Consider the following 23438-nt stretch of genomic DNA (forward strand, 5'->3'; position numbering starts at 1 on the left):
ATCAAGGTTTTTTGGAGTATTTATCTACAAGATAATTATCACTTTAAAGACCTGAATATCCAGAAAAAGGGATTAATTTTTGAAATACGGATTGAAAATGCGTCTAAGTAAATTCTCGCTCAAGAATCCTCAAAAAAGGATTCCAAAGTGAACCAAAATTCAAACGCAGGTCCGGCACCTAAGAGGGCCATTCGGCACTCTTAGAGTGCTAATCGACAGTTCCCAAGTGCCGATCGGCACTACTCAAGTGCCAATTCGCACAAACTCGAGGCTCGACCCGAGGACTCTTGGATTGAGATAAGCCCTACCCTTTTCGATTTTTTTAGAGATGAGGACGTGTCCCAATTCGTATCTGATCATTCAACTAATTTTTCAAACACTCCAACCTCTATAAATAGAGGATGCCTCTTAAAATTCAACACATTTTTTTACACTTTTTGAACCCCCCCCCCCCGCTCTTTCTAACTCTTCTCTTCTGATTTTTAATCCCCTTACGTTAAAGATATTCTGAAGGTTCTTACCTTAGGAATTTCTTTTTTGTAAGTAAAGTATTTTAGGCTTCAAAGATTTGAATAAATTTCTTTGAATCCTAAAATATTCTTTCAACTAGAAGAGCACACTCATGCAAGAGGTATTTCTTTGTTTCATTCTTTGTTTTCTTTCTTTTCTTCTCCATTAGTTTTGTTGATGATGCATGAATATGTTTAACATGTTTTTTATTTCTTACTCTTAATGTATAATTACCATGTTCTATTTGAATTTTTCTTTAACATGTTCATAGATGATTGTTTGTTGTGATTTTCTTTCTTAAATTTCAAAGTCTGCTAACGTCTATCAAAGTTTCTTTAAAAAACTAAACCAAAAACTAATCTGATCTTTCAGATCTGAATTTTTTTCTAAACCAAAAAACTGATCTGATCTTTCAGATTTGATTTTTTTTTTAAACCAAAACACTAATCTGATCTTTTAGATCTAATTTTTTTATAAACCAAAAACTGATCTGATCTTTCAAATCTGATTTTTCTAAACCAAAAAAACTGATCTGATCTTTTAGATAAAAAATTTTAAAACCAAAAACTGATTGGAACTTTCAGATCTAATATTTCTAAACCAAAAACTAATCTGTCTTTCAAATCTGATTTTTCTAACAAAAACTAATCTGATTTTGATTTTTTTAAAGCAAAAATTGGTCTGTATTTTCATTAAATACAGATCTAATTTTTTCTAAGTTCAAAACTGATCTATATTTTCATTAAATACAAATTTGATTTTTTTTTTTTAGAAAAAGTTTTCTTTGACACAAAATTGCAGATTTTGAAATTTAATGAAATGACTGAAAATTAGGTTGTAGTTTTTTATGAATGTGATGCATGTGTAATAAATTCATCATATGAATGTGGATCCTCTTTCAAAAAGCTTTTTATTTATTTTTTATTCATAAAAAAAATATTTGATTTTTCTTGATAAAATCACTTTTTTTTTTTTTTTTTACTTTACACAAAAACGGATCTGATACTTTTTTACAAAATCTTATTCCTTTTATTCATTAAAAACATATCTGATTTTATATATATATATATATATATAAAATCACCCTTATTTAATTTTACACAAAAACAGGTTTGATTCTCTTGAACAAAAATCTCATTCTTTCTTTTGCATAAAAACATATCTAATTTTTCTTTACAAATCAAATTTTCATTTATACACAAAACAAATCTGAATTTTCTTAAAAAAAGTGGATGCATCCATAAGGTAAATTTATTTGAATTAATTTTAGTCAAGTGTCTATAATGTATGTTCAACATATCATTCACATTATGCAAAAGAAGGTATATTGGTCATTAGAGTCTACAAGACCATACTCTGTCTGGGCGAAATGGGTGCCTAACACCTTTCCATTCCGTAACCTAGCCCTCGAGCTTAGTATTTTTGGATAGGTAGATTAGTGTTTTGTCTTTCTTTAATTTTAGTAGATTGTAACTAAGACCAAAAGCATTATATTCTTTTGCATAGATTGTAACTAGGACCCAAAGTCTTATAAGGTTTAATTTACCAAGATTGTACTGTTCTTTATTCAATCAATAACATTTAAAGTATTCGGAATATGTATTCTGTATTTATTTTTTCTTATTTTTTGCATAAAAAATAAGTGGCAACTCTACACCACTTACCCAAAAAGAGAAGTGTCCTTAAAAGCACCTGGATCTCTTTTTTGAGAGCATCTTCTTAAGAAGTGCGGTCTCCCACGTCAAGGGAAGGATAAAGGGCCTATGGCCATCACCTTCTACCTTTTCTACAATCCTGTCTCCTTCTCCATGGTCTTCCCCCTCCTTACCGTCATTTTCTTCATCATACTCATCTTCATCCTCTTCACCTTCCTCCTCTTCCTCCTCAGCAAGAGAATGGGCAAACGGTTCCCTTTCTAGGGACCAAATCAAATCTTCCATGAGCTCATGACCCAACAGATAAACTTCGTCGTAGCCCGCACCCTCACGAACTAACGACGACTAATGACTCGTTGCTTCTCTATCACCTGACATCTGTTCACCTATAAGCAATGGATGTATGCTAAGAACCTACTCATACAACGAGTCTCTAAAAGCGATGACTAGCTAGAAAGACAATAATTGAAGTAGAGAAAAGAAAACTTACGTAGAAGGGAGTCGGCAGTTTCTCGCTAGTCAAGACGATGGATGAACATAAAAGCAACAATGGAACAACTTCGGATTTCAGCTCTCAAGAGATGAAATAAAGTAAAAAGTGAAAACTAAGGAAAATGAACTATTTATAGGGTGAAGAAGCGCTGTATGCAAAGCAATGTTTCTAATTAGAAACGTGGCCAATCAACAAGTGCCACATGTCACTTAGCATTCATTGTAAAGGCTACCTACCCCATTAATGACACAATTAATGCCCATAAAAACCCTTATTACTTCAAGACCAGTCGGGCATAGTCGACGAGACTGCAGAGTGAGAGGTAGCTGATAAGAGTATTTTTGTAATAAGATCAAGATTCTTAAACGACAAAAGCGCCATCAAGGAAAAGGTATCATACCAACAAAAAGCCAACAACCTCAAAAGAACCATCAACCCCAAAGGGATCGTTGGTCTAAAAAGAATCCGCTCGAGACCTTATACCCTAAACTAGCAAGAGGCCAATGGCTACATAGACAGATCCATGTGAAATTGACGAGTGCATCTCCCTACCAAGCCAACAGATGACCCTAACAGATGGAGAAGCATACCGACAGGTCCTACATGGCCTTACATAATCTACACACATATTCTTATATGGAAACATCTTGTGCACCACGCACAAAGACCCTCCCACATGATTTTCACCTTCCCAGAATGGAGAGTATCCCCAAGATCTTGGTGGCATTAACTCTGCCCTTTCCTTATAAAGAAAATCCTTGTATTCTCAGGACCTAGGTCTCTTCTTCATCACTATATAAGCAACAAGCCTCCTCCTTTTTCAAGTAGACAGAAAATCCCTAACTCTTTCATTATAGAGTTCTTGGAGATTTCTCATTCACTAACTTAATCTTCGGAGGATCTATGGCCGATGCCCCACCGATACCTTCTATTTGGTTCTTGTTAAAAAAACGAGAATGCACTTTACTTGTAATTTGGTAGATCTAAGTTAGGTTTAATATATCAAGAAATATATTGTTCAAACATATCAAGTGTTAGTATTAAAGACATGAAGATTGAACCAAAAAACAAGTGTAAAAAAGCTGTCTTATTAAAACTCGACAGATAGCTACTATCAAGACTAAATGGGAAGCTCAACACAAGCTCGATCTATCCAGAATTACGATTTCAAAATTTCCAAATCTAAAATTCGGCCCATGCTGATGATTTGTTTAGGGTTTCTTTTCTCACAACCCTAGACATATATAAGGCTTATTTTAAGAGCTGTCATATATGGATATAGAAACCAAGAGTTCAATTATCTCTGTCAGAAGCTACTGTGTTTGTTTGCCATACGGTTTTGTAACCAAGTGCTTCCTGATCTTCATTGTTTATAAAGTGAAGAACTTTGCGGCTAGCAATAATCATTTAAGTTGCTAGAGTTAGTCATGTATTAAGATCTGTACAAAGGAGTTAGTCACAGATTAGAGATTTGTGCATCAAAGGAAAGAAGACTACTACAAGTTCAAGTCCAATTGGGTATTAGAGCGAAGGTTCAACTATAGGTTGGTATTTCAAGATAGGTAAGAGTAGTGGTAAGATTTCTCATACTTGTAACCGCTTGATTATTGATTAATGGATTCTTGAAAGTGGTGACCTTAAATTCACCCAGTGGTATTTTTGTCTTGTGAAAGGTTTTCCCCATTTGTCAACAAATCATTGTGTCAATTTAATTTCCACTGCATTTAGTTTATTTGGTGATTTTTGGGTGCCTCTATGATTTGCATGTAATTTGACCTAGTAAATCAATTTGGGTGATTGAATTAATTAACCGGGGTTAAGCTATTTTAACCCAACAAGTGGAATTAGAGTGGGTATACTCTGATTAGATTTTAATCTTTGATGTGTGATCCATTGTCCCCTGTTATTATGGATCATGGACAATCATTGATTATTCTCTCTCTTTTTTATGGTACTAACTATGCGTATTGGAAAGTACGCATGAGAACTTTTTTACAGTCTTTAGATGAAAAGGTATGGCTGGCTGTCGAGGTTGGATGGACCAAACCTACTGATCTGCACACATCTTAGGATGATGACAACATCAAAGTTGGAAATGAGCTTTCCATTGGTTGCATGTAATATGTTCATCATTTTACCATGCATTGTCTTTTTTTCTTTTCTTTTCTTTCTCTAAGCATCTCTTCTACTGTTTCTATTTTGTTTCTTTTCTTTTTAGCTCTGCTATGGCACCCAAAAAGTCTGTCTTCCAAGATTCGTCGTGCTTCTTTCTTCTTCTTTTTCTTCTTTTCTCATCCTTAGAGATAGTTCCAGGATTCAAAATCCCGGGATTTTAATGAGAACTTAAATAGGCAATTCACTTATGTCATGTCATTCTAGATTTTCCAGACACTTCTCTAGCCCAGAGTTTAGCTTTCTTGGGAAACTCTCTTTGTAGAAACTCTCGAGGGTGCAGCGTGTTTATACAGGAGTTCTACTCCAACATATACGCTATCGATACCTTTGTTCCTTAGTTTACTACAATATTCAAAGGAACATGTATCGTATTTACCCCAGAGCTTATTTCTGAGGTACTACATGTCCCTAGGGTAGTTCGTCCAAACTATCCTAGTCATCCTCGTCTTTGTTCTATCTCTCAAGATGAGTTGGCCACAAGTTTCTGTGAAACGGCCATGGTGTGGGGTGGACTTCAAAACTTCACCACACATGACTTTGCTAAAGGTCCAAGGATCCTTAATATGGTGATGACCTTTGTTCTCACTCCATGGTCTCACTATAACACTATTATTGAGTCTTGTTATAGACACCGCATTTTATACCCCTTACGACTCAGGCTCCCGTTCCCCAATGATGCCCGAACTCTAAGGCCCAAAGCCAGTTTAGAGCCAATCAAATATCAAATTGATTTGAGGAGTATTAAAATGGAATATATAAATTTTTTTAATGAGCAAAAATCTATTTTTGGAAATAAATTATCAAAGAGGCCCTTGGCCCACACATGTGGGCAATAGTCTGCGTACGTGGGCTAAAGCATGCGTACATAGGCACACTCCTGCATCCACAGCTAGGGTTTCAAAAACATAAAAAAGACAAGTTTTCTACTATAATGGCTGAGGTTTAGAATGAATCCCACATCATCTAGGGGCCATTCCAAACCCCATTTTGTCCACTATATAAAGCCTTACATCGTACATTTTTAAGACACACAAAAATCACATGGGAAAAACACAAGATTTACTAGAAAATAGTGAATCAAAATGGAGTTTTCCACAAAACACCTTCAAGTCAATTTTATTTGATCGGGACCTTTTCTGGCCCTAATCCTTTTAGTTCAATGTTGCTAATCACTTTCTTATTAGTTTGTGAATAGACTTGATTGAGGGGAACAGTCAAAATCAAGCTTGGAAGGCTTTTGTGTGAGGTATCTAGACTAAACTTTTCTTTTTCCTTTCTTTTATTTCCTGCATTTAAATCTTCTTGTTTGCTTTGTTTGTTTGTTAGAATATGTTTTAATATGCTTTTCTAGATTAGGTTTATGTTTTTGTATGCTTAAAACACATGTTAGGTTGTTAGAATTTCCATTTTGAGATTCTGCCCTATTTCTATGTTGTTAGGTTTTCTAGGCAAGGACTTGCATACGCATAATCTTGCTTGCACACGCAGGCTTGATTATGCGTACGCAATCCTGCTCTTGCGTGCATGAGCCTACCTAGAAACCCTACTTTTTATTTATTTGTTTTGCTTCTGCTTTCACATAATGTCCTGTTTAGTTTCTTTTTTGTGGTTTTACGCTTCCAAAGTTTCTGTTTTAAATGTTTGTTTGCTCATTTGCTATCATATGTTTAGATTAGGGTTTCTTAGTTTTAATACTATTCATTCATATTTCCATGCATTAAATGCCATAGGTGCTGAGTTGTTGCAAGGTAAACAAAGGTAAGTCATGCATTGATATGAACATGCATCTTTTGTGATGAACATGTTTGTATAATGTTTGATCTTGAATACGAATATTTATATGATCTCATGATTGCCATGTTTAGGTTGCTGCCTTGTTTTAAGATTTATGATAGGGTTTTACATGCTAGGGTGTCTTATATGNTGAATTTCAATAGTAGAGTGTAGAATACCTTATTTAGTTCTGTGACTAACGAGGAGTTTAAGAAGATCTCATCCACTAAAAGTGCAAATAAAGCACGGACAATCCTTCAAAACACTTATAAAGGTACCAAAGCTATGAAAGACTCCAAGCTTCAAAGGCTTACCATGAGCTTTGAAGAAATCGGGATGGATGATGAGGAAGTGCTCAATGAATTCTATGCTAAGCTCAAAGACATAGTGAATTCTACTTTCAACTTAGGTGAAAAGATCCTAGAGCCTAAGATTGTGAGAAAAATCCTTAAATCTCTCCCAGAGCGTTTCATGCTAAGATCACCACCAATGAAGAGTCAAAGGACATTGACACTATCCCTTTAACGGAGTTAATTGGGAATCTACAAACCTATGAATTAGGTTTAGTAAGGATTGGCAAAGAAAGCAAGAGCAAGAGCAAGAATATGGCTTTAAAAGCCAAGAATGATGAAGAAGATGAATTTTTAGAAGATGAGAACTCAAAGTTCAAATCTTACATTACCAAACAATTCAAGAAGTTCATCAAGATTGCGAATGTCAAAGCAAATGACAAGGATCACAAACAGTCTGGATTCTCTCAATCTAAAACTCGAGAGAAATTCAAAAGAGAATCCAAAAAAGGCAGTCAAAGCAGCAACATTCCAACCAGTCTAAAATGCTATGGGTGTCAAGGGTAACGACACATAAAGCTAGAATGTCCTACCTATCTCAAGTCAATTGGCAAGAGTATAGCCTTAGCTACCACCTTGAGTGATACCGAACCAAAAGTAGACTCAGAGGATAGTGATCAAAAAGGGATAGTCAACGCCTTCACAACCACTGTTGATTTTTCCAAAGAGTCTGAAAAACTAGTTGATGAGGAAGAGGAATTGATGAGTCCAAATTTGAAGAGACTGATGAAAAAGATTATATCCATACTACCTACTCAAAGCTTTACAAGAATTCTTAGAAGCATGAAAAGCTTTATTGGCTAGCCACTAGGAAGCTGAGTGAATGGAGTTGGAATGAGAAGAACGCTCCACTAAAGTTGATGAAGCAAATCAAACCATTGGAGTATTGCGATTTGAAAACAACTTTCTAGCTGAGAAGACTAAGAAACTAGATGCTGAGTTGTTTCAAGTGAGAGCTCAATTGGAAAAGACTTTAAGTGCTAAGCTAGATGAAATGCTGAATTTCCAAAAGGCTACATCCAATAAAATAGATCTCGGGTATGATCACTCTCTCTCTCTCTTCTTGTAGTACTTCCTCTAGTGCTTTGAATAATGTTGTGTTTGTTTCTCCTGCTTCAAATTTTAAACCTGAGATAATTGAACCCAAAATTGAAACTATTAGTGAGGTTAAACATGATAAGGGAAAATCTATTCTAGGAGGCATCTAGTCATGCATTGATATGAACATGCATCTTTTGTGATGAACATGTTTGTATAATGTTTGATCTTGAATACGAATATTTATATGATCTCATGATTGCCATGTTTAGGTTGCTGCCTTGTTTTAAGATTTATGATAGGGTTTTACATGCTAGGGTGTCTTATATGCATTTGGGTTTGGCTCTCTTTTGTTTAAGGGTAGAGATGTATGTGTTTAGAGATGAAAGATGCAATGTTGTATGCTTAGATATATGCTAGTGTGTGTGTGAGTATAGATACAAGTGTTGAAAATGTTTTTAATGAGGTTAAGATGTAAGACACAATAATGGGAGGCCAACCTTAGGGTTGGGCAGTCTTAGGTGCCTAACACCTTCCCAAGAACGTACTTAAACTCCGAACCCACATCTCTGGTAGTAAGATCAAAGGTCCTTCCTCAAAAGGACACTATATATATGATTTCTAGACCATTGCAAAAACTAGGTGGCGACTCCATGAAAACCCCCTTGCGCCCACACTCGTGCTCATTTTCTTTTGTCTCTCTTGGAAGGTCTCTCTATAAACTTTCCTTCACACATGATAGTATCTATGATAGATATCTATCAAGACATAGCTACACATGATAAGCTAATTTTACCTTCAACTATCACACACATTGTCACACACTTGCCCATTCCTATTCCTTCTACCCTTCTCTTCTCTTGCATGGCTGCTATCAGTAAAGAGTCTATACAGAGGAGTGATGCACAACCAGCTACTAAGCGGCCTCATGTGGAGCTTACTCCAACTCAACAAGAAGAGGTTGTCTTTTGCGCTGCAGAGGATGTTGCCTATGCCTCTCAACCCTCTTCTTCATCTTCTCCATCTTCTTCTTCTAAAGTAGAGGCATCTCTCACTGCCATCATGGATCAACTTCAGCACATGCGTGCTGATTTTCGTATTCATCTTGACCATCTTTCTAATGAGATGTGTCAGATGAACACTAAGATTGGTCACATCGCTTACCGACAGTCTCATCTTGGCAATTTTGCTCCTTCTCCCTCTCCTAAGCCTGCTGAGGAGTCTTCTGATAGTGGAGATGATGAGAGTGATAATGCTTCTACCTTTCCTAGTGATGATGAGATGATTGTTTCTCAGTGATTCACCATTTGTCACTCGTGACAAAAAGGGGGAGTAGTTTTGGTTATGAGAGAGTAGTCATATAGTTGGGGGAAAGCTAGTGTAGAGATAGACTAGTTAGGGGGAGAGTGTTTTGAGAGATGTATTGAGGTTTTCTATGTATCTTTCTCACTTCATGTACCATGGTCTTATGACCACTTTACATACATTGTATTTACTTGATATATATATATATATATATATATATAATGATGATGATGTATGTTTCTTCACCTTTATCTCACATGTTTTGTTTCTTTCTCTCTTTATGCACATGTTTCTTCTTTTAATAACTTGTCTCTATTTCCCACTTAATGCCTTGATGGATTTTGTTTAAGTGTTTCAGCTAAAACAGGCTGTAAGTCTTTCATCCCATGATTTCTCTTTTTGTAAAGTTTTTCAAGAGCTCATTGTATTAGTTAGGCTTATGCAATTCTTTGTGTAATAATTATGGAGATTGTTGTTTTATACTTCTCTCATAATTATGCTTGTGGTTTTGTCACGGATTGCCAAAAGGGAGAGATTGTTATAGTCATATTTTTTATGTAATTGGCTAATCCTTTGACAAAATGCATTGTACTTGTAATTGTGTAGATCTATGTTGGGTTTAATATATCAAGAAATATGTTGTTCAAACATATCAAATGTTAATATTAAAGACATGAAGATTGAACCAAGAAAAAAAAAACTGCCTTATTAAAGCTCGACAGAATCGAAACTAAGTGGGAAGCTCAACACAAGCTTGATTTATCGAGAATTACGATTTCAAATTTTTCATATTTGAAATTTGGCTCATGCTGATGTACTTGTTTAGGGTTTTTTTTCTCAAAACTCTAGACATATACAAGGCTTATTTTAATAGCCGTTATTTACGGATACAAAGACCAAGAGTTTAATTCTCTCTGTGAGAAGCTACTGCATTTGTATGTTATAGGACCTTGTAACCAAGTGCTTCCTAATCTTCAACATTTATGAAGTGAAGAACTTTGCAACCAACAACAATCATTTAAGTTGCTGGAGTTAGTCACATACTGAGATCCGTGCAAAGGAGTTAATCATAGATTGGAGATTTGTGCATCAAAGGAAAGAAGGCTACTACAAGATCAAGTCCAATTGGGTATTAGAGCGAAGGTTCAACTGTAGGTTAGTATTTTGGGATAGGCCAATGTAGTGGTAAGATTCTTCATACTTGTAACTGCTTGATTATTGATTAGTGGATTCTTTAGAGTGGTGACCTTAAATTCACCCAGTGGGGTTTTTTCCTTACGAAAGGTTTTCTCCATTTGTCAACAAATCACCGTGTTAATTAAATTTCCACTGCATTTAGTTTATTTGGTGAATGGTTAGTGTCTCTACGATTTGCATGTAATTTGACCTAATTAATCAATTTGGGTAATTGAATTAATTAAACGGGGTCAAGCTATCTTAACCCAACAAAGGTAGTTATAAAACCCAAAAGGAACAAAGGTAAAGGAGTATGCACTCTAATCTCTACATACTAGCCATATTATTCTCTTTGATTGATCCTATTAAATGAATATTTTCACCTTTTTAACTTGATTATTAGAGAGCTTTTAGCTAACACCACACCAATGTTCTCTCCCTTTATCCATTCTCCAACTTTCTTTGTAGTTTGATCGTCGGAAGAACCCCTTATTATCGTCCATTACATAGAGCTCAAAAGACATTTTTTTGCATCATCATTGACCATTTAGATCAAATATTTTTGCTGCTAATCATGATTAACAATGATGAGCGTAGCAAGCTTAGTCCAAAGAGTATAAGTAGATATTTTCCTGTCAAAGAAACGAGATCTTTCTTATGTATTAAAATTATAAATAAATAAATATTAGAAATTAGAAAAAAAAAGAAGCAATAATCAACCCATACTTTTGTAAAGTTTGCGCAGTATATGCCAAATAATTCTAATATGATTATGATGTATTAATCAGTTGTAGAAGTGACATAATGATCAATGCCTGGCATCCATTATCTTCGTGGGGGCAAAGGTGTTGGGCTATAAAAAGCTTGTTTAACACACAGAGGATCTTACTCTGGGAGGGAACATTAGTTAAAAACACTGAGACACGCAAGTTTGAAATTTTTTTTTTTTTTTTTTAATAGTTCGAAGCTTGATTGAGATTCATCAAACCAACAATTCTCATCGTCTTTCATCCAAATCTGCAAAAAATAGTTTAGTTGTAGACTGTTGTATTTCTGCTTGGTTGGCTTCCATGTTGAATTCGTACGTGTCAGCTGTATTATCAAAATGCAGAATATGGGAGTAGAAATTCCTGAGAGCGAAAGGTTTGCTTACAGCAGTCCTCTAAACAAACCCAACTCCGGTGCTACCGAAAATATTAACAGCAGTAAATCCCACGTTGTAGAAGAACCGTACGTGGAGATTACTATGGATCACGTTTGTGACAACTCTGTTGTTGTTCAAAGCGTTCAAATATTCATCTTGACCATCTTTCTAATGAGATGTGTCAGATGAACACTAAGATTGGTCACATCACTTACCGACAGTCTCATCTTGGCAGTTTTGCTCCTTCTCCCTCTCCTAAGCCTGCTGAGGAGTCTTCTGATAGTGGAGATGATGAGAGTGATAATGCTTCTACCTTTCCTAGTGATGATGAGATGATTGTTTCTCAGTGATTCACCATTTGTCACTCGTGACAAAAAGGGGGAGTAGTTTTGGTTATGAGAGAGTAGTCATATAGTTGGGGGAAAGCTAGTGTAGAGATAGACTAGTTAGGGGGAGAGTGTTTTGAGAGATGTAGTGAAGTTTTCTATGTATCTTTCTCACTTCATGTACCATGGTCTTATGACCACTTTACATACATTGTATTTACTTGATATATATATATATATATAATGATGATGATGTATGTTTCTTCACCTTTATCTCACATGTTTTGTTTCTTTCTCTCTTTATGCACATGTTTCTTCTTTTAATAACTTGTCTCTATTTCCCACTTAATGCCTTGATAGATTTTGTTTAAGTGTTTCAGCTAAAACAGGCTGTAAGTCTTTCATCCCATGATTTCTCTTTTTGCAAAGTTTTTCAAGAGCTCATTGTATTAGTTAGGCTTATGCAATTCTTTGTGTAATAATTATGGAGATTGTTGTTTTATACTTCTCTCATAATTATGCTTGTGGTTTTGTCACGGATTGCCAAAAGGGAGAGATTGTTATAGTCATATTTTTTATGTAATTGGCTAATCCTTTGACAAAATGCATTGTACTTGTAATTGTGTAGATCTAAGTTGGGTTTAATATATCAAGAAATATGTTGTTCAAACATATCAAATGTTAATATTAAAGACATGAAGATTGAACCAAGAAAAAAAAACTGCCTTATTAAAGCTCGACAGAATCGAAACTAAATGGGAAGCTCAACACAAGCTCGATTTATCGAGAATTACGATTTCAAAATTTTCAGATTTGAAATTTGGCTCATGCTGATGTACTTGTTTAGGGTTTCTTTTCTCAAAACTCTAGACATATACAAGGCTTATTTTAATAGCCGTTATATACGGATACAAAGACCAAGAGTTTAATTCTCTCTGTGAGAAGCTACTGCATTTGTATGCTATAGGACCTTGTAACCAAGTGCTTCCTAATCTTCAACATTTATGAAGTGAAGAACTTTGCAACCAACAACAATCATTTAAGTTGCTGGAGTTAGTCACATACTGAGATCCGTGCAAAGGAGTTAATCATAGATTGGAGATTTGTGCATCAAAGGAAAGAAGGCTACTACAAGATCAAGTCCAATTGGGTATTAGAGCGAAGGTTCAACTGTAGGTTAGTATTTTGGGATAGGCCAATGTAGTGGTAAGATTCTTCATACTTGTAACTGCTTGATTATTGATTAGTGGATTCTTTAGAGTGGTGACCTTAAATTCACCCAGTGGGGTTTTTTCCTTACGAAAGGTTTTCCCCATTTGTCAACAAATCACCGTGTTAATTAAATTTCCACTGCATTTAGTTTATTTGGTGAATGGTTAGTGCCTCTACGATTTACATGTAATTTGACCTAATTAATCAATTTGGGTAATTGAATTAATTAAACAGGGTCAAGCTATCTTAACCCAACAAAGGTAGTTATAAAACCCAAAAGGAACAAAGGTAAAGGAGTATGCACTCTAATCTCTACATACTAGCCATATTATTCTCTTTGATTGATCCTATTAAATGAATATTTTCACCTTTTTAACTTGATTATTAGAGAGCTTTTAGCTAACACCACACCAATGTTCTCTCCCTTTATCCATTCTCCAACTTTCTTTGTAGTTTGATCGTCAGAAGAACCCCTTATTATCGTCCATTACATAGAACTCAAAAGACATTTTTTTGCATCATCATTGACCATTTAGATCAAATATTTTTGCTGCTAATCATGATTAACAATGATGAGCGTAGCAAGCTTAGTCCAAAGAGTATAAGTAGATATTTTCCTGTCAAAGAAACGAGATCTTTCTTATGTATTAAAATTATAAATAAATAAATATTAGAAATTAGAAAAAAAAAGAAGCACTAATCAACCCATACTTTTGTAAAGTTTGCGCAGTATATGCCAAATAATTCTAATATGATTATGATGTATTAATCAGTTGTAGAAGTGACATAATGATCAATGCCTGGCATCCATTATCTTCGTGGGGGCAAAGGTGTTGGGCTATAAAAAGCTTGTTTAACACACAGAGGATCTTACTCTGGGAGGGAACATTAGTTAAAAACACTGAGACACGCAAGTTTGAAATATTTTTTTTTTTTTTTTAAATAGTTCGAAGCTTGATTGAGATTCATCAAACCAACAATTCTCATCGTCTTTCATCCAAATCTGCAAAAAATAGTTTAGTTGTAGACTGTTGTATTTCTGCTTGGTTGGCTTCCATGTTGAATTCGTACGTGTCAGCTGTATTATCAAAATGCAGAATATGGGAGTAGAAATTCCTGAGAGCGAAAGGTTTGCTTACAGCAGTCCTCTAAACAAACCCAACTCCGGTGCTACCGAAAATATTAACAGCAGTAAATCCCACGTTGTAGAAGAACCGTACGTGGAGATTACTATGGATCACGTTTGTGACAACTCTGTTGTTGTTCAAAGCGTTCAAGCTGTTGCTGTCGTTGCTGATATTGAAAAAGATCCCCAGTTGAGTAATTTACCTGCTGGAGATCTCGAGAAGAGAACCTCATTTGGTTCCTCAATAGTAAAAAGCACTTCTGCACGTATCAAGAAGGTCTCTCAGGAACTGAAGCGTTTCACTTCATTCTCAAAACAATCCACTCCTCCAACTCATTTTGATAGGAAGAAGTCCACAGCAGCTCATGCTTTAAAGGGCCTCAAGTTTATCAGCCAGAAAGATGGCGGTATTGGATGGTCTGCCGTTGAGAAGCAATTTGACAAGCTCGCTGATTCCACCAATGCCTCCCTTCCTCGTTCGCGATTTGGCAATTGCATAGGTGCTCGCCACAACCTCACAAACTCTTCTCTAATCTTTAATTCATGTTTCTTTTAACTAAAGAAATTAAGTCTAAGGCACTTGGAGCTTATAAGTTCTTCAAAGATATCGTTATATGTAATGGCAGGAATGGATGAGAAGTCAAAGGAGTTTGCTGGCATGCTGTTTGATGCGCTTGCTCGGAAGCATGGTATTAAGGGTGATTCCATCAATAAGTCCCAGCTGAAGGAGTTCTGGGACCAGATTTCTGATCAGAGCTTCGACTCCAGGCTTCGAACTTTCTTTGACATGTACTTATTCTTTTCTTTTTAGAATAACATTTGTACCTGAATATCTGCAAAAGAATTATTACTTTATCTTCATCTACCAATAAACCATGAGCTAGCTTACCACTAAATGCAGGGTTGACAAAGATGCGGATGGCAGAATCACTGAAGAAGAAGTCAGAGAGGTACTACAGTGAATATATCTTTAAAATTTATAAATATTTAATCTGAATCATGAAATTGATCCCCTCAAAGAGATGATCCTTTTTTAAGCTTTGTCCGGATAAAAATTTTCTAAATCAAATCAATATATTATATTTGCAGATTATCTGCCTAAGCGCTTCTGCCAACAAACTCACAAATATTCAGAAACAAGCAGAGGAATATGCAGCCTTGATCATGGAAGAGTTAGATCCAGAACATAAAAAATACATCATGGTACAAAATCCGCACACACGATCTCATGATTAAAGTAGGAAACAATTTATTTTCTATTGTAGAATTATTATTTTAAAGGAATTTGGTCATCTGGCGATGACTGTTACTGGACTGACAGATGGACGACCTGGAAATGCTTCTGCTGCAAACACCAAGTCGGTCCATAAGACGTAGAGATAGCCAGAATCTGAGCCGGAGGTTGAGCCAAAAGCTCAAAGCCACACAGGAGAACAACCTGTTAAGGAGATGGTGTCAAAGCACGGAGTATTTCTTACAGGATAACTGGCAAAGAGTGTGGGTAATTGTATTGTGGATTGGGGTTATGGCAGGCCTATTTGCATACAAGTATGTGCAGTATCGAAATAAAGCTGCATACGAGGTTATGGGCCATTGTGTATGCATGGCTAAAGGTGCAGCCGAGACACTTAAATTGAACATGGCGCTTATCTTGCTTCCAGTTTGCAGAAATACAATAACCTGGCTTAGGAATAAGACCGCACTAGGTGTCGTAATCCCTTTTGATGACAACCTCAATTTCCACCAGGTAATTTCCTATTGTTTTTTTTTTTTTTTTTTTTCCTCACTAGGCACCAAAAATTGAAAAGAAAATTGACAGCATCTCTTTTCAGATGATAGCAGGGGGAATTGCAATTGGAGTTGGAATTCATTCAATTTTTCATATGGCTTGTGATTTCCCTCGCCTTATTCTTGCAAGCAGTGACAGGTATGAGCCGATGGAAACTTTCTTTGGGAAGCAACCTTTAAAGTACTGGAATTTTGTTAAGTCAGTGGAAGGAGTGACTGGAATTATAATGGTAGTGTTGATGGCAATATCCTTCACACTAGCTTGCCCTTGGTTAAGGAGAAGTAAGCCCAACCTTCCCAAATTTCTCAAGAATCTAACTGGCTTCAATGCTTTTTGGTATACCCACCACCTCTTCATCATTGTTTACGCCCTCCTAATTCTACATGGACTTCAGCTCTACCTGATCAAGGAATGGTACAAGAAGACGGTTAAGCATCTATCACCTCACACTTTCGAGCTTTTTTATTCACATTCGTTTCCTTTTTTGGTAATTATAACTCCTTATATTACATTTTCCTGCTCCACTATAATTGGCAGACCTGGATGTATTTGGCTGTTCCTCTTGCTCTTTATATATGTGAAAGATTGATCAGGGCATTCAGATCCAGCGTTGAGCCTGTTTCAATTCTGAAGGTGGCTGTTTATCCCGGAAATGTGTTGTCACTACACATGTCAAAGCCCCATGACTTCACGTACAAAAGTGGGCAATACATGTTTGTCAATTGTGGTGCTGTATCTCCATTTGAATGGTATGCCTCCCTTGAAACATTGTTACCAAATATGCCAAACAGTGCCAAGAAAATTTTAACTTGCATATCTATAAGACATCTTTATTACCATATCCAAAAATAAGATAGCACTGATCACCTTTTTAACTTAGGGCATGTACGTTCTTTGCCTCTTCTTTCCTTGTCTAATTGCTTGCATTGCTTACTTTTGGAAACTTTTATGTCCACAGGCACCCATTTTCCCTCACCTCAGCACCTGGAGATAATTATCTTAGTGTTCATATTCGAGCTCTTGGTGATTGGACACATCACCTCTTGGACAAGTTCTCAGAGGTGCGTTTTCATTTGGAAAATTGCCCATCTTTGGTTTTATTGGAAAATCATGCCTTACGAAGCAAAGGCCAAAAACGCACTTAGGAAACTTTATTATTGTGATAGAATCATAGATGATAAGAATCTCATTAAATGCTCTTGTTTCTATGCGAAATTATCATCTTCATTTGCGAAATTTCTACAATACCCCTACCAGGCTACCACATCATTTAATGAGAGGTATCATTAGCAAATGCTGACCATTTAGCAGAACAAAATTGCTAAATACCCTTTTTGGGCAAATTAAGTAGCGTTTTGCACTTGCATTGCTTACTTTTGGAAACTTTTATGTCCACAGGCACCCATTTTCCCTCACCTCAGCACCTGGAGATAATTATCTTAGTGTTCATATTCGAGCTCTTGGTGATTGGACACATCACCTCTTGGACAAGTTCTCAGAGGTGCGTTTTCATTTGGAAAATTGCCCATCTTTGGTTTTATTGGAAAATCATGCCTTACGAAGCAAAGGCCAAAAACGCACTTAGGAAACTTTATTATTGTGATAGAATCATAGATGATAAGAATCTCATTAAATGCTCTTGTTTCTATGCGAAATTACCATCTTCATTTGCGAAATTTCTACAATACCCCTACCAGGCTACCACATCATTTAATGAGAGGTATCATTAGCAAATGCTGACCATTTAGCAGAACAAAATTGCTAAATACCCTTTTTGGGCAAATTAAGTAGCGTTTTGCTCTATTTTTCAAACTAATTAGGGAAATACTCCTCTTTTGAAACTCGATTTTTTCAAAATCGAGTTATTAAAAAAAAAAAAAATTGGAGCCCTATAGCGGCGTTTTTAAGGACCTATAGTGACCTTTTCAGGATCTATAGTGACATTTTGTAACTCGACTTCCATTAAATCAAGTTATGGGCAATTACTATAGGGCCTAACTCGATTTTGAGAAAATCAATTTTCAAAAGAGGGGGCACTTCCCTAATTAGTTTGAAAAATAAGGTAAAACACTGCTTAATTTGCTCAAAAAATGCATTTAGCAATTTTGTCCCCATTTAGCGAAAATATATTCTCTTTATGAAACTTTCTCTTTCGCTTAATTGTTTGTCTAACATTGCACATTCCTTTTGGTAAGATGGTAATAAGAAATACGATTTGTAGAAGGAACACATGCTGAATTATGTGGGGAGGGAACTATTCCAAAGTAGGAGCCACCTTCCTGTAGCTAATCTCTGTGAAATTGGTTTTCTAGGTGTGTAAACCAAGTGGTGAAAATGGACTCCTCAGAGCTGACTTCTTGCAAGGAGATAGCAATCCTATTCCAAAGTAAGAAGAAAATAATTGCTCTTTCAAAAAATTTAATTTAATTATATCTTTCTGGGTAAGAGGTCAAAAAATTTATGTCAGGCGAGAGAAGCAGATGATGAAACATAATAGATTGCATCCCAAGACAGTTACATGTATGCAACAAACTATGTAAGAAGGGATCAAGAGGGTTAGAATCATACTATACATATCATGAATTACACATAACAGGCTTTAGCCCTTAAGTCTGCCCTGGGCTAAAGAAAGTGTGAAGTGTTTGGCATATAATGAAATCAAATTATTACGTCAAAGTTTTAATATGTCAGAATAATGATTAAATGATTAATTAGATTCAACCCTTCATAATAGCTTAAACTTTTGAAATATACGTTAATTTCCATTTTACCACAAAAGTTTGGTGACCGCTGCCCTCAAAAATTGTTGATAGGCTTATAGTTAAAGCCATAAAAACAAAATTGTTGATGTAACCCAATAATTGGTACACCAGATAGCCACTATGTAAAAGGTGTGCAGAAAAAATGCTTTGGGTGATGTCTGTTACAGCAATTTTTCCACGACATAGATTAAAGCATAAAACAAAGAGACGTCATTCTTGATAAATGATGTATATATCATATGTATGAGATAACTTATCATGTGGAAGGGCCAAAAACTAAATAAAGTGTGCAAATTATTTTCATCTAACATGGCAATAGCTTCTCTCCTCCTTCCTTGCTTGCAAATAAATAAATAAAATCTGATTTTAATAATAATGTAACACCCAGCAAATTAAAATAAATAAAGGTAATGATTTCTTTAATGGGAATGACCAAAAGAGTGATGTGTGATGAACAGAGTTCCAAGAGTGTTGATTGATGGTCCATATGGAGCTCCAGCACAAGACTACAAGCAATATGAGGTGGTGTTGCTAGTAGGGTTAGGAATTGGGGCAACCCCAATGATCAGTATTATGAAGGACATAGTGAACAACACCAGGGCCCTGGACGAGGAGGAGAAAGCAGTAGGAGCAAGTAGAGTGGATGATTTTAAGACTGCGAGGGCATACTTTTACTGGGTGACAAAGGAGCAGGGATCGTTTGACTGGTTCAAAGAGGTGATGAACGAGATGGCGGAACTGGACAACAGGGGAGTGATTGAGCTTCATACTTATTGCACCAGCGTCTATGAAGAGGGTGATGCGCGTTCTGCTCTCATTGCCATGTTGCAGTCCCTCAATCATGCCAAGAATGGGGTCGATATCGTCTCTGGTACACGTGTCAAGTCTCACTTTGCCAGGCCCAAATGGCACAATGTATACGAACGTATTGCCTCTAATCATAAACATTCCAGAGTAGGTGAGTAACCAATGCCACACTATTTTCCTTTCATGCAGATGCAGTGCAGGGTTGGTTTGCTTTACTATATATATATATATGGTATGGTGTTGTTACATACTTACATGCATTATGCAAATTCCATTACTTTTTCTTTTTGTGCTAAAGTCTTCACGAGCACTTACTTTCTGTCCTTTCCCTGAATTATTGAAGGGTGAAAAAGATGGATAATATGATTTTAATACATGCCCTCCGTGTTTCACATTTATTAAAGTGTTTTCTGTCGTGTTTCCAATCCATACGAAAACATGAAAGATACTTTATTTGGAGAGTGCTCCTGAGGTTGATGCTTTCGATCATGATCATGTGCTAATGATAATTGGTGTACCGTGTACATGCAGGGGTATTTTACTGTGGGCCAGCAGCGCTCACGAAAGAGTTAAGCCAACTAGCAACCGATTTCTCTCACAGTGACAACAGCTCCACCAAATTTGATTTCCATAAAGAGAATTTCTGACCACAGTCGGAAATGGACATTAGCTACAAGTACTGGATAACGATTGCCCTTTCCATCCCCACCAGGATGATCCCACTCTCTGTGTCTCATACTCATGTACCAAGTTTCTCAGTTTTTGGCCGCTTTGATCGTTGTTCTTCCTTTCTTTTCGAACTTTTATTTTATGTTTCCCATGTATGTTTTGTTTTATAAATTCTGCTTTACAGTTAATCAATAAATTAGTGCTTATCGAGAGCTGGAAGTAGATGCAGTCAAAGCCAAACGATAGTGGGTTGGTCTCCCACCACTAAACTTGGGATTGTGATAGTTCCGCATGCATGAGCATGATTCTCTCATGGTTGTGCAGTGGTAAGGACCAATCCAAACAGTGTGAATAGGAGAAAAGTGAATTGAGATTTGAGAGAGTTGCCTGTGATGAAAATAAATACTAATAAAAAAGAAGTAAAATGCAAGTCAACCATCCTCCGACAAGTTTGCATGGCGTGGGCCAATCTATATATGTTAGGTTGATTGATTAAGACTATAGTCGAATACAATAATTTTGTATGCAGGCTTTTTCCACAAGACTTCATTTCCATTCCTATCTTTTTCATCATTTTATAATCCAACACGATATTATCAAATTTAATCCGAAGAAATTGATAAGACTAGCAATTAAATCTTTTTCCCGTATGTGTATATATTTCTTAATATCAATCAGTATCCTTGGCATGGGAAAACATTAGTAAGAACAAGCAAATAGGAAGGAAAGAACCTTCCAACCTAATGGGCCATTTTGCAACGATAACTCCATTATGTATAAAAGCAGCAGCCTTCTTTTCATTTATGTTTCCTTTTTAATTTCTCTGGAAATTTGGTTTCATTAACTAGCTTTTAGTCGAGCCTTGGTCTGTAGTATCAATGCACTGCGAGGGGATAAGAGGCTTCTTCAATGGAAACGCAGGTATCCATCATCCCACCACTGCTAGTGTTAATGGGAGAAATTGTTTTTGTTCTCAACTGACTCGGCACCTCCAGTCTCTCTAAAATCCTTGAAGTTTTTTCATCGAACACCCTATTACTGCTTGAAGGCAATAGAACCGATTGACTAGGAAGCACCGACGCGGTTGGGAGGGTGCCGCACCAGAGTCTAATGAGGCCCAACACGGGGTGTGGCCACCAACGCGGCTGCCCACGCGTCGGTGCTGCATCTGAGTTTATTTTTATTTTTATTTTTATTTTTATTTTTTTTACGGCTTCACGCCGACTCGGCTCCAATTCGCGTCGACTTAGCTTCGATTCTGCCGAACTAAGTAGATTCGGCTAGAATTAGACCGTATCAGCCGAGTCGAATTGTATCGGCTAGCAGCCGAAACAGGCCAAAATTGGCCTTGAATTATGCCGGAATAGCCGAAATCGACTTTAAATGAGGCCCAAACACCCTAAATCTGTCCTTCCTCAATTTTATTATGAATATTTGTTACTTCTTTTGTGCTTTCTTTTTTGTCTTGTGTTTTGTTTTGTGTTTCTTGCCTTTGAAAATATATTTGAAATGAAAAGGATAACATATAGAAAATATATAGAAAAGGATGTTGTTTGCATGCTTTCCCAACAGTGAAATATATTTGTTATAATTTGTTGTTTGCATGCTTTCCCAGAATGTTGTTTTGCATGCTTTCTGATGATGCCGAAAATTGTCAGTAAGCCACACAGTCCTCACATACTCAAGACAACACCTACGGAATACAGAAAAAGAAAACCTTAAGAGAGTACCAGTGTAGTACCGGCTAAATACCCTCCTAAGGTCAAGTTAAAGAATTTTCACAACTCTAAAATGCCAGAGCTGGGAGAAATTATGCTTACCTTGGTTTGTAAGGGTTTTGGGGTTTTTATAGTAGGTAGGGTTGACATTCATTCCTTGGCATAGAGGGCTTTTCCTTGTGAGGAAGATCTTCATTAATGCGCGCATCTTGCGGGATCCTTTCCTTGTAGGAATCCCCTTGATTAGGGTTAGTCATGGAGTCTATTCATGTGTGGGGGCCAAGCAAGGCCACGTTAAATCCGTCAAAGGTTTACCCATCCCCTTAAACTTCCTTCCGTCAGCTTTTTAGCCCGTCTATGCATCCTGGTCGTCATTGATCTTGAGGCGCACTTGTTAGCCTGGAGGTGGAACCGTCAGCTTTATGGTGTCGTTTACAAGTGCACAAGCTTTGCCTCAAATTTATCAAACTTTCAAAATTACCCTTATCAGTTGTCCCTTACTCCATAGCTCCATCAGCTAGAGCTGACGGGTTATGGAGTTTGATTTGTAGCTCTTTCATTATTATTATTATTATTTAAGGAAAAAGGAAGGAGCATTTATGGATGATTCCTCGAGCAACCATTATTAAATGTCAAAACACATGGCTCAATCTAGTTGGCCTCGCTTCTAGACGAGGGTGTCGCTTCGTCTTCCATGCATTCTTCATCCTATATATACCTCACCTCCTCTCCTCATTCCTTTTGTTTCAACTTTGCTGATCTTAAGAGAGAAAGCTCGTCATTTTTTACTTCCTTGCTTCTGTCAACCTACTGATCTTGTCGCCTTTACTGCTATCATATTGTTGAGGCCGTCATTTCTCAAGGAACCACCTACTAACTTCGTAAGTCCTCTTTTCTTTTATTTCATTCTTTCTTTTGTTTTTACTTTCTAGTTAGTTGCCACTTCTATAGAGGGACCTGTCAATTTTAGTTTCTTAAAATACCTCTGTCACTTGTAGGTGAATAGATGTTAGGACATAGTGAAGTGACGAGTGAGCAGTCGTCAATCCGTGAGGGAGCGAGCTACGACGAAGTATTCCCAAGGGAGCTTCTGTGGAGCGAAGCTCAGGGAGCCCAGAGGACGGTCATACTCGTCCCTTTATTCTCCCTAAAATTTGGACTATTAATGACTTCAAGCCAATGATGACGGCCAACATTTTCAAGAACTTACAAGACCGTTATCAAATCCCTAACCACATCTCAATCCGTCTTCTTGGGAAGTTTGAGAAGTGCTACTCCGAGAAGACCGCAAACATCGGCATGTACGACGCCATGTTCGTAGCAGGGTTGAGGTTGCCATTGACGGCCCTACATCGTCAGTTAGCCAATTTTTAAGGATTGTCTGTCAACCAAATTGCTCCTAACGCTTGA

General features: G+C 36.7%; 1 protein-coding gene across 1 annotated transcript; it reads left to right on the plus strand.

Moving 5' to 3' along the window:
* The first annotated feature begins 14008 nt into the window (after positions 1 to 14008).
* LOC112002845 (respiratory burst oxidase homolog protein C) lies at positions 14009 to 20522 on the plus strand. Its single transcript, XM_024034994.2, has 11 exons — positions 14009 to 14783; positions 14910 to 15072; positions 15185 to 15233; positions 15373 to 15486; positions 15605 to 16030; positions 16116 to 16499; positions 16610 to 16821; positions 17031 to 17133; positions 18385 to 18458; positions 19293 to 19792; positions 20173 to 20522. The coding sequence occupies exons 1-11, from the start codon at positions 14249 to 14251 to the stop codon at positions 20286 to 20288; spliced, it is 2676 nt and encodes an 891-aa protein (XP_023890762.1). The 5' UTR covers positions 14009 to 14248; the 3' UTR covers positions 20289 to 20522.
* The last annotated feature ends 2916 nt before the right edge of the window (positions 20523 to 23438 follow it).

Source organism: Quercus suber, unplaced genomic scaffold (genome assembly GCF_002906115.3).
Source record: "Quercus suber isolate HL8 unplaced genomic scaffold, Cork oak 2.0 scaffold_516, whole genome shotgun sequence".
Taxonomy (NCBI): domain Eukaryota; kingdom Viridiplantae; phylum Streptophyta; class Magnoliopsida; order Fagales; family Fagaceae; genus Quercus; species Quercus suber.